The sequence below is a fragment of the Pelobates fuscus genome, chromosome 1, assembly GCF_036172605.1.
Source record: "Pelobates fuscus isolate aPelFus1 chromosome 1, aPelFus1.pri, whole genome shotgun sequence".
NCBI classification, from domain to species: domain Eukaryota; kingdom Metazoa; phylum Chordata; class Amphibia; order Anura; family Pelobatidae; genus Pelobates; species Pelobates fuscus.
Genome location: NC_086317.1, coordinates 471,639,758 through 471,655,833, shown reverse-complemented (window position 1 = coordinate 471,655,833; position 16,076 = coordinate 471,639,758). Strand labels below are relative to the sequence as shown.

At 41.8% G+C, this 16,076-nt stretch overlaps 1 protein-coding gene across 2 annotated transcripts in view; it reads right to left on the bottom strand.

Annotated features, from left to right (window-relative positions):
• Window positions 1-306: 306 nt before the first annotated feature.
• RELT (RELT TNF receptor) overlaps window positions 307-16,076 on the bottom strand; it is a 38,520-nt gene continuing 22,750 nt past the window's right edge. For both annotated transcript variants that reach the window (XM_063431700.1, XM_063431708.1), the window contains exons 3-11: window positions 12,561-12,674; window positions 11,349-11,527; window positions 11,066-11,151; window positions 9,069-9,326; window positions 7,356-7,439; window positions 6,965-7,043; window positions 6,402-6,632; window positions 5,293-5,455; window positions 307-3,365 (exon numbers count right to left, since the gene is read on the bottom strand). In XM_063431700.1, the coding sequence (XP_063287770.1) occupies window positions 3,354-3,365; window positions 5,293-5,455; window positions 6,402-6,632; window positions 6,965-7,043; window positions 7,356-7,439; window positions 9,069-9,326; window positions 11,066-11,151; window positions 11,349-11,527; window positions 12,561-12,674 (1,206 nt within the window). In that variant the 3' untranslated portion in view covers window positions 307-3,353. The remainder of the gene's footprint in view (window positions 3,366-5,292; window positions 5,456-6,401; window positions 6,633-6,964; window positions 7,044-7,355; window positions 7,440-9,068; window positions 9,327-11,065; window positions 11,152-11,348; window positions 11,528-12,560; window positions 12,675-16,076) is intronic.

The window sequence follows — 16,076 nt, the reverse complement described above, 5'->3', positions numbered from 1 at the left end:
CCTGGCTTTGCCTTATCAGAACTGGATTACGATATAATTTCCTAAATCTGTAACATTTGTCGTGAGATGCTCCATTTTAACATTAGTTATAGGTGATTTGAAGTGTTTTGTTAAATGGTGTCTCTTTAAATAAATGGTTGTGTTTACTGACGGTTAGACTGATAGAAAACACCATACAAAAGGCGTTATCCGGCCACAAGGCATATTGCCGCAGTCATACAGCAAAACATCCAGCTCTCAATAAACGCACTTAGTAGAAGTGTCCGTCGTTTAATATAGCAATTTATTAATAAATTAAAACAAAATCCGTTATTCCCACTTTAAAATGAATGCAACTCTTTTAATGACCAATAGGTACACATTGTATTCCCAGCCGTGTCTGGCCTTGGGTTTAGTCGCTACAATCTGAGAAAATGTCATTATATCTGTTATTTTCTATACAAAGCTCCATGGTAACAACACTGAATAGTCAAAGACAAACATTAAAATAAAAACAGAAATGGTTCAAGTAAGATCTGGAGACTAAAGGCATTATGTCTCCGTTAACCCTGTGATTGCTCGAGAGGGTTAAATACTAGAGCGAAACGCACAGCTCACCGTTCCATAAAGCAAACTCAAATAAATGGGTTCAGTAAAGTAAAAGAAGGTTTTACAGCACTGACAAATAAATAAGAGAGATTAAAACGGTCTGTAAAATGTTTCCTTCACATTCCCTCGCTGCTCGCTCACACGTTCTACCCGTACAGAACTGGAGGATGGACAGGGAACTACGATTAAGAAACTAGGACGAGTATTGTTTATGCCAGGTCTAACAATAAATAAATAAATCAAATGCAGAAGTATTGTGACCTTTTGAGGAGATCATGGTAATTAATGGCAGTTTCTGGGTCACAGTTAGGAAATGTTAATGGAAAGGCCAGGTCAGTTCAATAGACATGTATCCTTTGCAGGGGAAGTGATATGACAATATCTGAAATTTTTTGTTTGAAATGGGATTAAATAAACTGTAGACAACGTCAAAACGTCCCTGATCGCTTCTTAGGGATTTTATGGATGTTACAAACTGTCAAACAAACACTGCACATGGCTGACAAGTGATTACTAAGACACATTCGGGTCCCTCTGGAATACAGTAGGCTGTGCACCCCTGGAGTGCAATGTCCCAGTATTGTCTAAAGAGGGTCCTTCTTTATTTAATTGTATGGAGTGTGCAGGTCAGCGGAGGATCCAGACATTACAATTACGGGGAGGGAGGATTTTTAGTTTTTCATTAAAATCTCTTAATAAGGTTACAGTGCTGATGGGAAATATTGTTAATCCAGAAGAGGGGAACTACATATCCCATGATGCACTTCTACCCAACAAGTTGACTGGCAGAGTTCATCTACCTATCCCCAGGTTATAGACAACTTCTTTGCATTTGAAAACCAACAAGGGGCATCTAAGGACATTTACAAAGCACACTGTACATTTTTCTCTCACTCCGAATGCTGAACATGAAGTTCTGGCCCTGAGCTGGGAACACATTACTTGCCGACAAGGTCATCCAAGACACCAGATTAGAAGCCCCCCGAACATGGCTTCTGTGTAGCTAGCTCTGATATCTCATCTGTTCTTTAATCTCTTGGACGGACCTCTTGGTAACTATACCAGCATGTGACAGTTTATTTGCTCCATCCAAAACTGGACAACTGCAGATCTCCCATTGTGTTCGGGTTACAGAGTTGTAAAAAGGAGACTTCTTAACAGGACATTATAGACACCTAAAGAGCATCGGGTTAATGAAGCAGTTTTGGTGTATAGATCAGGCCCCTGCGGTCTCACTGCACAATTCTCTGCCAATTTAGGAGTTAAATCACTTTATTTCTGTTTATGCAGCCCTAGTCTCACCTGTCCTGGCTGTTACTCACACAGCCTGTATGAGAACAAAATGGTTTCATTTTCAATCAGATGGTAACTTGCTTTAGAAGTGTTTATCTTCTTTTCTGTAAATTGGAACTTTAATCACACACAGGAAGCTCCTGCAGAGTTTAGAAGGCTAATAACAGAGCAGGCGATAATACATTCTAATTTAAATAGAATGTGCAATAAAGGAACTGTAAACATTAGATCTCACTTTACAGGAAGTATTGCAGAAGCCTATGACCATTATATGCAGGATGGTGTGATTAGAGCTGTATAAACAAAGTGATTCAACTCCTAAATGGCAGAGACTTGAACAGTAAGACTGCAAGGGTGTATACACCAAAATGGCATTATTAAGCTAAAGTTGTTTTGGTGACTATAGTGTTAAGGTACGTTAATAGATATGCCGGGGCTACAGAGAATGAAAACCCTTCCACACACCTAAAAAAAATACAAAAACATCAAGATACACTGGTTCACTAAAACAGAAATGGTTGAGAACTAACCAGGGACCAACAGCTATGTGACCCCACGTCTGGGTCAATTTACCAAGCCTGTACTTCAGATACTTCACCCTGAGAAGAAATACTCCCCATGAATATAACCAAGCTGCCATTTGGTCTCATTCCCCTCAATAAATTAATGTAAGCAGTACCTATGATCTCCTAAGAGGTCACTGGGATGCATGAATGTACACGTTTCATTGATTCCTTTCTGAGAATACAAAAAGAGAGAAGAATGTCATACAAGAACTCCGTTAACGGGTTGAGACCATCAGGTGCCCAATATGGATGAGTGGTAAAATCGATTGTTTTAAAAACAAACATACGTCATATTTCAAGACAATTTTGTGAAAAATAAAAACCAAAAAATAAACAGTAGCATTTTCTTTTTTTTTTTTTTATGGAGAACACTTTTTATTCCCCAATATATTAAAATGGATGGTTTCCAGTCTTCCTTCTGATGGCAAAGATTTCTGTCGCAGTGCGGTTGGATCACAAGTGGGGCGACAGATTCACAGCATTTTAATTCAACGGTTTCACAGTAGAACATGTTGGAATTGCTGCTTACTGGGTGCTTCTAAATACAATTCCCGCACTCAACATGTTAAAGCTCTATTTGTAACATAAATCTTAGAACTAGTAACTCTGATGATAAAACGACCACTCTGTGCTCCAAACTTCGTTACAACTTAATTCAGTCTGTATGTGAGATGCAGTATTCCAGCAAAGTCCTTGAATAAAATAGGATTCTCTTAAAAAGACCTAAGAATTCTGCTTTAAAATGTGATGAAGGCTCCTGGAATGTCTTCCAGTATAGAGCGTGCCTGCTTCACACTCCGACTGCAAACGGTCTACTTCCTCGGGAGTCCTCCGGTGACCAGCGGGAGGACTCTCCCACCAGAAGGGTGGACGTTTGTAAGTAAACAGGTTTTCTTGCAGGAGGAGTCAGATAACATCCTAGGAGATGGAAAGGAAGAAGAAAAAAACATTAAATAAACATTTTCTAAAATGCAGAGATTACATCAAAATGTTCTTGGTTTACTCATGGTTCTGAGCCTTAAAGGGACACTATAGTCACCAGAACAACTACAGCTTAATGTATTTGTTCTGGTGAATATAATAGCTTCCTCCGGGCACTTTCATGTAAACACTGTCTTTTCAGAGAAAAGGCAGTGTTCACATTGCCCCTAGGGACACCTACAAGTTGACACTCCTTAGATGGCCACTGGAGGGGCTTCCTGGCTCAGGGATGCACAGTAGGCAGCCCTGATGTTCAGTGTCCCCACGCTCTGCATGGAGACGCTGAATTTTCCTCATAGAGATGCATTGATTCAATGCATCTCTATGAGGAGGTCCTGATTGGCCAAAACGACATTTGGCCACGCCCTCATTTTGATGATGCCATAAAGGGGACAGAGCTTGCGCCAGCAGACCCGCACAGCACTAAAAATAAGGTGAGTTTTAAACTTTTAGAGGGGGTCTGAGCAGGGGGGGGGGAGGGGGGGGGGCCTAAATGGTGGGTTTAGCACTATAGGGTCAGGAAGATTTGTTTGTGTTCCTGACCCTAATGTGATCCTTTAAATAACAGCCTGCAGCGGAAGAGAATACTAGTTTTTAAGACCCCCAAAAAATGACAAGCCTAAAATTTGATTTGATCTTCTTCTATGTGACAATTACCCCTCTATATGCCAAGGATGAGGTTCAAAAACAGAAAAAAGTATTGTTTTGGAAATATGTGAAGCACAACAGGCTAAAATGATTACAAATAAGGTAATTAAAGGCGGAAGTTAGAGCTGCTCTTAACTCAATAAATGCACCAGGGAGCCAAGTATGTACAGAAAGCTATGCATAAGGGACCTCATTAGCCGGGGCTGGCATTATGTCACGTTGTATTGGGAGCCGGAGAATGTACATAGTCACAAATAAGCTGTACTGGATTTTTTCCCTTGTCAAAGTCACTCAGATCTTTTTGCGTTACCATTTTTTCTGCTGCCTAATATATCCCACCCCATGACAGATGCCATTGTAACGATATAGTAAATGGTATTCACTTCACCTGTAAGTGCTCTTAATGTTGCAACTGATTGTGGTAAGCACCAGAACAACTTCATCTAAATTAAGTTATTATTGTGCCAGGAGGCCCCTGGGCATACTCTTACCTTCAGGGGTTAAACCGTTCTCAAAAGGTTTAACCCCAAAGGTACCTCCAGAACCGATCCCAACTCACTGACGCCCAACCCAGGCGGCATCCAGCTTCTGAAATTACAGGGGTGCCACTGATTGGCTGAGAGAGGCCCGTTGATGCTCTTAGCCAATTAGGTATGTTTCTTTCCAAGCCAGTTTTGTGAATTGTGAGTCACTGATCAGTGATGCCCCAACCCGGCGGCACGCTGCTGAAATTTCAGGAACCGGATGCTGCCTGGGGGCAGGGAGGAAATCGGTGCTGGAGGCAACTGTGTTGTTAAACCGTTCTAGAACAATTTAACCCCTGAAGGTTAGAGTGCACCCAGGGGCCTCCTGGCACCATAACTTCATTTAGATAAAGATGTTATGGTGCCTTATGCAGCTGAAACTGTCCATTTAAGCAATGGCTTTATCAAGTTGTAATGTCCATGTCCCCTTTAGTTTAAAGATATCGGGGGTTTGGTTAATTGTCCTCTCTCCAGTGTGAGCTGCTGTGTTCCATGAGTATTCTACAGACACTCATTCCGTGTGTTTGGATCAGTGGCAGCAGCCTGATAAGCAATGCTTAGAGAAGGACACTGACCTAGTAGAGACTAGAGGGTGAGAATAAAAACCCAACATTTTACACAAAAGGTCCAACATGACAGTGCAGCGTATAGCTACAGATCACACTGGGTAAGTGGTAAGAGGATGCACTTACCTCCAACTTGCTGGTGTCTTCCAAGCTTCGGTTCTTGGCCCTTACAGTGTTACAGAGCAGCCCCCTTTGCTCAGAGCCATCCTCACGAGGAACATTTTGGTCTGATATGGTTTTTACCTCTGGAGGGGGAACTTTCTGTTCTGGAATACGGGCGACTCGGAATCTGGGAACCAAGCAAGAAAACAATCATTTTAGAACGGCGCAGAACCATTTACACAGCTGGTGGTTCTCCCTGCAGGAATAGATCGCTATGAACAGACCTAGCTAACACGGTTTATTCTATTCTATGTTCTCTGTGCCCGCTCACTTGGACTAATGGAACGTTTGGTTGTTTTAACCAGTGCAGGACTCAATGGCCTGTATACCATGCTACATGGACTGTGGCATCTAACTCTTCATGGAGGATCCTGGAGTTAGCTTGTTCTCACCATCGAGATTAAATATGCACAGGGTGTTCACTAGAGATTTTCCATCCAGGATACATGTTCCTAAGCAAATGAGCAGCAAAGTCAAGCGCAAAACGTGTTGTGGTGATGGTTGTTTTACACAATGCAGCTCTAAAATATTTTGCAGTCCTTTAAAGTCCCAGGCAGGGGCTTTATTTGTAAAGGAATTATCTTTATATGCAAAAACAATACATTTAAACTAAAAACACTGACATATTTCGGTTCCTGCCCAGGCTCAGCTTTCTATAGCATTGCCAAACGTGTGCCATACATATCTGCACAGGTGTGATTCATGGGCAGAGCATTCAAGGAATTGTAGTTTAACAGCACATTCTCGGCTATTGATTGCTAACATCTGAAATGACTCTCATAAATGATGTACGGAAGTTATTTAAATACGAAATGGCAAAATGTAAGCAAATATAGTCCATTTTAAAAAGGAAAAATCTCAGCTAAAGTTAAAGCTCGGCAATATTTGCCAAATTTTGCAATTCAGTTTTCGTTTAATATTTATCTATGAGCTTTAAACAGTGTCTACAGCTCGATTTTCTCCAAATCTCATGGGACAATTCGTTTTTAACTATAAGTCTACTTGATCTTGTTTGTCTGCACAAATTACCAAAATTGTTACCACAAATCATGTCATAATATCAGGTCACTTACCGGCCTACAGAGAGGATGGTGATCTCCCCAGTCCTTCCAGGCTTGCACCCTGGTCTGGAGGCTTTAGTGACATTGCTGACCGGTGCCAAGTCTGGGGATAACAGCACATCTGTCCATTTCTTTTGGCTACAGCGAGAACAGCAAAGGCCGGAACGCGAGGCCTGTCCCTGGATTGTGTGCACGTGGTTCTGGTGTTTGCACATGTGGGGCATCTGAGGGAGAAGGTGCAATCTGCAGGGCAGAGAAACAAGTCTTATTTACTGAACCTGGCATCACACCATCACTTGGACCACGGGCCCTCAAATTTTCAGAGCTCTCAGAATCTGGCTGATACGTATTTCAAGAATTACCATTAGTATTTGGATTTCACTAGCTCTATAGATGTGCTAGGATAAATCATTGTTTAATCACACGCTCACACACAACTCACAAGGATTTTGATGGCAACATGTCTACTTGGGTTAAAGGCATATCGCCATTAATAAAGCCTCTATTCTTTCACTACTGTAAGTGTTAGGCCGATATTCCTTCCCATTCTCTGTGTAACCACGTGACATCCTTACTTTTGGGAGGCCTTGTTGACTGGTGACATCGGTTTGCTTTGATATTCTTTTAGTAACTCTTCCAACGCAACTGCATTTTCTGTCGACAAAAGACAAAATAGTGTAAGTTGTATACCATTTCTAACAAACCAAATATATAATGTTTAACGACTGTACACAACGCATATTGTGTGCAAACATCTGCTAGTTTGTGGGTGGATACAAACATCGTTATTAAATGGTTTATATATTTCTTTTCAGACAGTGTTTTTCTGTGTATGTGCGTAAGTATTTTACCAAGCAGTAATAATTAAGCACGATTATTACATTTTATTAAAAGACCGGTTGGAGACCTTAGATCTTTCATGGACGTGGCTAAATGTGAAGTAATCAAGCTCCCTAATGCACTCACCTTTCTTTTCAGTAATAAGGCGCACCAGGACTCCAATAGTATCTTCATTACCATTCTCCTCCAACATGCATGCCGGGCTAATACCTGTAGGGAAACACACCAGTAAAAGACCAGGATAAGTACCAGCCCAGATTCACTAGGTACTCAGCTACGGAGAACTGGGGAAAGTAAGATGGTGTCAGTGAATAGCGAATTTCCCACCAGTTTTGACGAATGCAGGTGCAGGGTGAACCCAATGCATGTCAGGAACATAGATACATAAATCTGTTTAGATACTGTAGACCATGATCATCTGAGCTCAGGGCCCACAACACTGCAGATTTTCATGTTCTCTGCTATAGCACAGGTAAGTTAGTATCTCCGTCACTGCCAGAGTGACAGCTGTGTACCCATGGTATATTCTCACATCCTGATCTGTCAGTGGGTTCTGAGGATCAGCTTGAAGAACACAAATTTAAATCCCTGAATAACAGAGGATCATAGGCGTGCGCACGGGGTGTGCCTGGGCACACCCTAATTCCCGCGGCACGCCTATGGAGTGATACCGGAGTGATATATACACACATATATATACATACATACATAATAATACATATATATACGCGGCGTGTGCTTGTGCTTTAGGGTGCACACCCTAATGCAATAGGCTGCGCACGCCTATGAAGAGGATCCTACTTTTCTGCAAACGTGTCAATGGGTAAATACTGTTTACCAAGCAATGATACATTGCTCCATGCTGCACAAGTCTCTGCAAATCCCCAAAGAACTTTGTGGATCTTCATTTCAGCAGAGACACATTTCAAAGACTTTTAAAATTAGGTGTCAAACAAATATATGGGACTCTCGCAGGGAGGAGCCTAACTTTAAATGTGGACATAAATTGTTCAATACACAAACTGCAGAGGGCACAATTCGTTTTGTTTAGAACCCCCTCATTTGTTTAGAACCCACTCATCAATTGTGTCTTTTTAATATATCCAAACACCCAACCAAAGAGGTTAACTGGTCCAAGCAGAGAACAACGCATCTCTAGAAGATTAATCGTGTGCTCACCATCTAGGAGAGCAGCTTGATAAAGCACATGATCTACTTCAGTATCTGCGGCAATGAAATCTAATAGGAGGTCCACTGGGACTTTAAAATAGGCTTTCAGCTGCAAAATCCACCACTCTTTCAACCCTGCATCAGCTGGAAGGTCTATAAATACATCTCGAGAGGACACCTCTGTTTCTCAACACATTGCATCTCAATCCAACTTAAAGATCAATAAAACAATCCCAGAGGATGGAGGATTAAGTGGGGAATTCAACTGTACGAATGGAAAAGCTGTGAGCGGACATTTTCCTGTACAAATCCTTAAATCCATCCATGGACCTCCAGCCATCTCTAGTTATTTACCTGAAAATTGATCTGAATGTCTGCAACTTCCACTCAATGCAGAAAACTGATATTTAAGATGTCAAGTTCTGCTGAATGCAGAAAGATAGGTATCTACAGTTACCTCATTTGTGGTCTCAGATTAAAAGAGATGTTCTTTTAAATGACAAATTAGGGAAAATATTACATCACACACCAAGCTATTTTGGGCCATTGTTACCGTAAGAAGTTGACCTAGCACCTTTTTCAGAATGTTTATATATCGAGATAGTATTGTGATCTCTGCAATCTGGGTTCTCTTGACTGGTCAGACTCGGGACAATAAAAGAGACTCACCATTCTTCTCTGGTGAGGCCTCTTCCTCGTCAAGTTCCTTCTGAGACGTGCAATGATAGCCCTTCTTCTTCAGCAGGTTGCAGAGAAAGATACCCATCAGCCCCATCATGCAAAACACGGGCACAATGGCCAGCACAGCATACTCGGTCCCAGAGTCTTCCTTCACTCCTTTCTGTGTGTTGTTTAAAGGCATTTTGATATTAGAAGTACTGGAGGAATCTATGGTGCGTGGTGGTCGGGGTCGGAGTGTCCGTAAACCTGGAGAACAAAAATATACAGACATTGTCCATGATAATCTAAGACAGGAAGGGCAAAAACGCTGCAGAGTAACAGATTCCAATGACAGATTCATTGTTATGTTTTTAGGTCGCTGTTCTGCTTAATGAGAGGGTGATATAAAACCAGAAAGAGGTATATGTCTGTGTTCACATATTTAATACAATCCTGAGCATCATTCATCACTTTTAGCACACTTATCACTTTCTTTTGATTACTTTCTGCTTGTGGTGACGATTATTAGGGTTAATAATTTTCGCTGTTACACTGCTTTGCTCTGTATATCAAATATACTTCATTTTCTCACAGACTGATACTTGACATGGATCCTAAATACCAGGTGAGAGCCTCAGTTTATTTACAGGCTATGGCATAAGGGGCCAAAGACGTAGATTCTCAGCAGTTTTTGATTTACAATCCCCATGATGCTTTGCCAGACTTGGAGGATCTACGCTTTGGTACTTCTGGGCTAAAACATCCCAACATCCTGAGGTTATACAGGAATCAGAGTGTTAACCAACCATGCCATACACCATCCAACGATAATGGAAAGTAATGGGTTCACATCATCTACGATCCAAGTAGGAAGTAATCCACAGGATCTGTATAATGTTTCTTTATTAAAACATTAAAACCATGATTGACTTTACTTGTAGCTTACTAAATGCAGAAAGCAGTCTGTGATTACACGCAGAGTCTGTCGGATTTAATTACTGTGAGGAACAGGTTTCCGTAGTTAGAAATGAATACGTTTATAGTCTTCGGGGAAGGCTCAGGGTTGGTTCTGGGAAGGCTATACCATGTAAGTGTATTCACCATTAAAGAGCTTCACTGATCTTGTTAATGACACACCCTTTGTTTTATTAGCAAACTATCACTTTGTTTTTCTGACTTCATCAAGTGGGGGGAGGGGGGGGGAGGAGTGCTCAATTTGCCCCCAGGTGAGAGGAGGCACAGGTAGAGAACCCGATAACCCAACCGTTACACTAATCTGTACCATTATACAGGGACATCTGAAAGGATTAGCAAGCCAGGAATGGCTCTCCACATTTTGAAAGCAGGATTTGCAGCTATGAGTTTTATGGTTTACAGGGAATATTGATATTTCACAGGATTATCTTAAACGTTTCCAGACTTTATTCAACATTTAGATCTTGGTCTTGGTCTCTGTGGGGTGTATAGTAACCTCCTTGTAGAGGGTTACATCAGCAGATAGATATCTACGAATGCCAAGACAGATGGCATCACTGATACGAATGTAACCAGTCTATTAGGAATAAAGATCATTGAGATAAAGAACATTTCTTTTGACAGGGAAGCTTTAATAGGTTCATCAAAAACAACAAATAACACAAATTGTGCCAAGTTTTATTTTCAAGAACCTTCTGCTTCAGCTTTTTCAAAAAGTATTTATAGATTTGTGTTTTTTTTTTAATTTATTTTTTATTACCATAACAGTGAGTCACACTCTGTAACATCAATGTGAATTCTCCACCGACAAGGAAATAAAAAAGCTTCAATGAGTATGGGGAAACGTTAACAACTTCCTTCTGGTTACTGGAATGTGGTGTCAAATCAATGTGTCTTACTCAAATAAAACCCCAGCTACGATGTAATCCCAAAATCCAGGAACAACATGTCAAACTCCTTTCACGAGACATACAAATAATAAAAATTAGGAGGACACTGTGTGCTACCAACAAAGAATGGGGTTGGTTTACCTTCACATCCTACTGTGTCTGGAGGGGCCAGTGCGCATTGGAAACAGGTGCTTATGCTTTTGGACTTTCCCACTGGAGAGAAAAACCTAAGAAAGAACAAAAAACTGATTTAAATCATTTTATCCAATAGTTTAATTGAGTTAGTTTTTTGCAGTTTTTAGGTTGTTTTTTTTTTTCTTAAACTTTGTTATATATTTGTTTTTTTATTGCAGTTTTTGTAGACTTGGGTTTTTCACGATTTTCACATTACAGTTAGCGAATGAAAAATGAGAACACAACATACCCTGGCAGGCAGTCTCCGCACTGTGCGTCTGATGTGGGAGTCCCAGCCTTCAGCTGAACCCTCTTACGCTTTTCGCACAGAGTGTGTGGGTTACAGAATGATATTCCAGAATGGCTGGAGAACTTTCCAGGGCCGCACTTCTGACAGGTAACACCAGCACCAGTTCCGAAACCGCACACCTGACAATCAAAACGGAGAGAAGTTCAGAATAAACCGTGTCTTCCATTAACACACAATTTTCTATCTAGAAATACGATCCATAAGTCAGACGGAAGGCCCAAATCAAGGTCATGATTACAAAGAAATATTGGAGAGCTCCCATATAAGAAGTGTGTTTTAGCCAAAAACCACAATAAAGAGGAAGTGTAAATGGTTCGAGTCTGTACTAGTGATGTAGGAGTATGCAGTAAGGCTCCTAAACTGCAGAATAGGGAGCATACAGTAAGTACACTCCCATCATTTCAAATGCTCAAAGAGGAACACGTTCATTTAAAGGGGCACTCCACTGCCCAAATAGAAATAAATAAATCACTGTTTAGTAGATATGCCCCACATGAAAACATACATGTAGTTGATTATGCATTTTTCATTGTGGTGGGTTGATCTAAAAGCAGCTTGCAAAAACCTTTCGATCTTTTGTCTGCAGCCTTTACAAGCCCTCCACTTCTAACCCTGCCCAGACTTTCTGTGGCTGTCCAATCACAGACTTCCCAATGCAGCTCAATGAGAAGTCTTTGAAAGGCAGGGTGCCCGGAGTAATTGCTGCCTCTTGATTTTAGCTCCACTGAGCTAAACAAACCAGGAAGTAACAAGACCTATTGTTAAGATCCATTTATCCATTTATAAAAGTGCCAATTTCTTTTGAAATGTACAATTTTTTAAAATCATAAAGAATTTCAGCTAACTGAAGTGTTTTAGGGGTCCGGAGTGTCCCTTTAAGGTGGTGTGGCTATAAGGGTGTTTAAATGTACATTCTTGTGAGATTTTTAGCACTGAATCTGAACACTATGGAGCTCCTAGAAAAGAGGGACACAGAGAATAGAGGAACAGAGGGATTTGGTCCCAAAATAGGGACTGACACCCCTAAATAAGGTAACTTAGGAGGTATGTAGTAGTTGACACCAGGTCACAGAGTCCACAATTAGTGTCCTCAGGAGCAAGGCGTGGACTATAGGCAAAGTATTCCAGTCTCCAGGACATGTGGCTACTTACCCCATCTGGCTCCTCTCCCGGAGGGCATTCTAAACAGGGCACACAGTGCCCATCTTCATCTGTATATTGCCATTTACCACAGTCTGATTGGCAGCCTCCTCTCCAAAGTAGTAGCTAAATATAAAAAGAAAAAGAAAAGGCCACTATTAGAATTTATTCAAAGCACAGAGTTCTGCATCAATTTGATCTTTTTTATACATTTGTCAAATGTTGATTACACTTCAGATCAAACACAGACATGTCTCTTATTTGGTGATAAAATAACCCTGGATCTGAGAAGCATCTCATTGAAGAGGTTATGGTGCCTGGAGGCTATTAGATGCCAAATCTGTGCCTTTTCCCTGGGTGACATTATCTGAGCTTTATTCTCTGTAATATCTGATTTAACTGTTACAATGCAGTGAGGGTATCCCCCCCAATGTCAAGGCAGCCCCATGACATATCTGATTAGGGGTAGTTCATTCAGCCCCCTCCCAAATTTACTGCTGAATAACAGAGTAGACAGAAACTGTGAAAAAACACACACATTCTTCCTCCTTTACGTATGCACTCACTACAGTCCATAGACACACACGCAAAACGTTCCCACACACATAACACAATAGGCAGCCTTCCTATACATGCACAGCACCCTATCCCAACAATGTCCCACTCTTTTTCTCTGGTATTCCATTAATGGGGTCACCAGAGACAAATCCAGCACAAGCAAATCTAGCGCGAAACACAAAACAAACAGCATGTTTTCCCGTGGGAGAGCTATTCAGGGGCATTAAAAGCCAAATTCTCATATTTGTGGCACAACACGCCCCCCTCTGGTCCTGTGGGGTAACGCAGTCAACTATTTTATATAGGGTTACACATATAGATTTTAATATTTTTATATAAACACCCCCTGTACCCAGTGTTTGGCAATGCGTACTCCATGACGGCACATTCACACAGCAGCCCACACACTACCTGGGTCTGTCTGCGAGAGAATTCTATAAATAAGCCGAGGACACAGGTTTAATAAGCTAGATGATAAATCTTCCACTGTGTACTCTGCTTACTCTGTTAATTCTACAGAGGAAGTAATCTGACTCCTGGATCAATGTGATTCTCTGTGTCCTACACTCACAGCCAATTAGTAAACCTTTACCACCATAGCAACAAAGTAATAAAATAAACAGCATAGCAGATTATTGAACCAGAAAAGTGGAAAGATGCTGAAAACGGGGGATCTGTGGTTCTACATTCAGGGTTTACATTTACTGTCCACTACTTTCATATGGTTCATATGCCACAAATTATCTGCACCGGCATCCAGCATGTCCCAAAACATGCCAACAAACCCTGCATGCCCCCAAACACGCCAACAAGCCCTTCATGTCCCCAAACACAACGCCAACAAACCCTGCATGCCCCCAAACACGGCAACAAACCCTGCATGTCCCAAAACATGTCAACAAACCATCCATGTCCCAAAACACGCCAACAAACCATCCATGTCCCAAAACACGCCAACAAACCCTGCATGTCCCCAAACACGGCAACAAACCCTGCATGTCCCAAAACATGTCAACAAACCATCCATGTCCCAAAACACGCCAACAAACCCTGCATGTTTCAAAACATGCCAACAAACTCTACATGTCCCCAAACCCTGCATGTCCTAAAACATGCCAACAAACCCTGCATGTCCCAAAACATACCAACCAGCCGTGCATGTCCCAAAACATACCAACCAGCCATGCATGTCCCAAAACATGCCAACAAACCCTGCAATGCATGGCTGCATAGAGTGTACATGGCAAATAATTAAACATAAAACATATACACACACCCCACCAAGAAGCATGGTGACATGGTGATGACCTATGAAGCAGGCATAGCATCACCATGTTATTTGGTATTCTGCAGAGATAAAAGGATTCCAGAATCTCAATTTACATAGCAAAGCTACACAACACACTTTCCATTCTCTAATTACCCTGCAAGGAATCAAAGGCAAACGGAGCTCTGTGGGGGCAAAGAGCTCTCATAGTTCACATTTAAAAATGGGGTGACAAAATACTAATTGAGGAGGGCGTTTGCAGTTTAGGATCCCAGAACCGGCAATGTTTACCCAAAATACTGATATTTATCAGTTTACCAACAGCAGAGCCAATACACGCAGCGTTCAACTATGAGGGGTATGTTCTGGGAGAGCCCCCAGGCACTCCGTATAGGAGGCATGCATACGGTGAACACCCTGCTATACTGTATAGAACAGATCATTGCTGTTTGCCTTTCATGATGCCTCCTATTGATCTCTGTCCAGACACCTCCGCTTGTTTACACCTCAGTAACACTATGTAACAGACAGACCATCTGCTCCTCTCACCCATATAATAACAGCTATGCCAAGGACAGAAGTGCTGCCTGGATACCCGCTGGCACACACATGTACTCACAGACCATTTCGATTTTTAGATCCTCTAGAGAAAAGGATTGCATGGTGGCAAAAAAACTCATCCCGTTTCTGGATTTCACACCATTAAATAACATTGAAGAATGTCCTATATTTGTTATTTTCATGAGATTCTCCATTTTTTTTATTACAAAAGAGACACTATAGGCACCCAGCATATGTTGTATCATCGAAGTGCTCTGGGTGCAGTGTCCCCGTCCCCATTGGCCAGTTCCAGAGACTCTGCACTGTTTATATTGCAGAATTAACATTGCCTCTACCAGACAGCAACTAGGGGCGCTTCCTGCTGTTTCACTCAGAGTTTGACTCTGAATCAATGCTGGACATCCTCACGCTTTGCATCAGGACATCCAGCATCTTCAAAAACCCCATTGGAAAGCAGATTGCTTACCTATGGGGGAACCCTAATACCTATGCAGCTGACGTCGGAGGAGGTGAAAAGCGACAAAGCGACCATTGAGAAATCAGGATGGGGGTGGGATGCAGGGGCAGATGAACACTTTTGTGATAGGAATACAGATTTTGCAAAACTACATCACAATCCAATTCAGACAAGGCACAGCCAGTTCTAACATGGCAAAATGCTCTCTCTGCGTTTGTGTGCTTGTCCTACTTAGCATGTACCATTCATTTTTTGTAGTTATTATGGTACGAGGAAACATTAAGAACGATCCCCATATTTTTGTGAAGCTGGTTTTAAGCAGTGTAGGATTTACTGACCTTACATCCCACAGCACCCCCCCCCCCCCCCCATTCCTGGTGGAAATCATTAAAGGACCACTATAGGCACCCAGACCACTTGAGCTTAATGAAGTGGTCTGGCAGCCAGGTCCAGCTAGGTTTAACCCTTTTTGCAGTTAACATAGCCGTTTCAGAGAAACTGCTATATTTACATATGGGTTAATCCAGCCTTTAGTGGCTGTCTCATTGACTTCCGCGCCTTTCACTGCGATTTTCACAGTGAGAAGACGCCAGCGTCCATAGGAAAGCATTGAGAATGCTTTCCTATGGACTGACTGAATGCACGCGCGGGAGCATTCAGCCGATGACGTCCGAAGGAGGAGGAG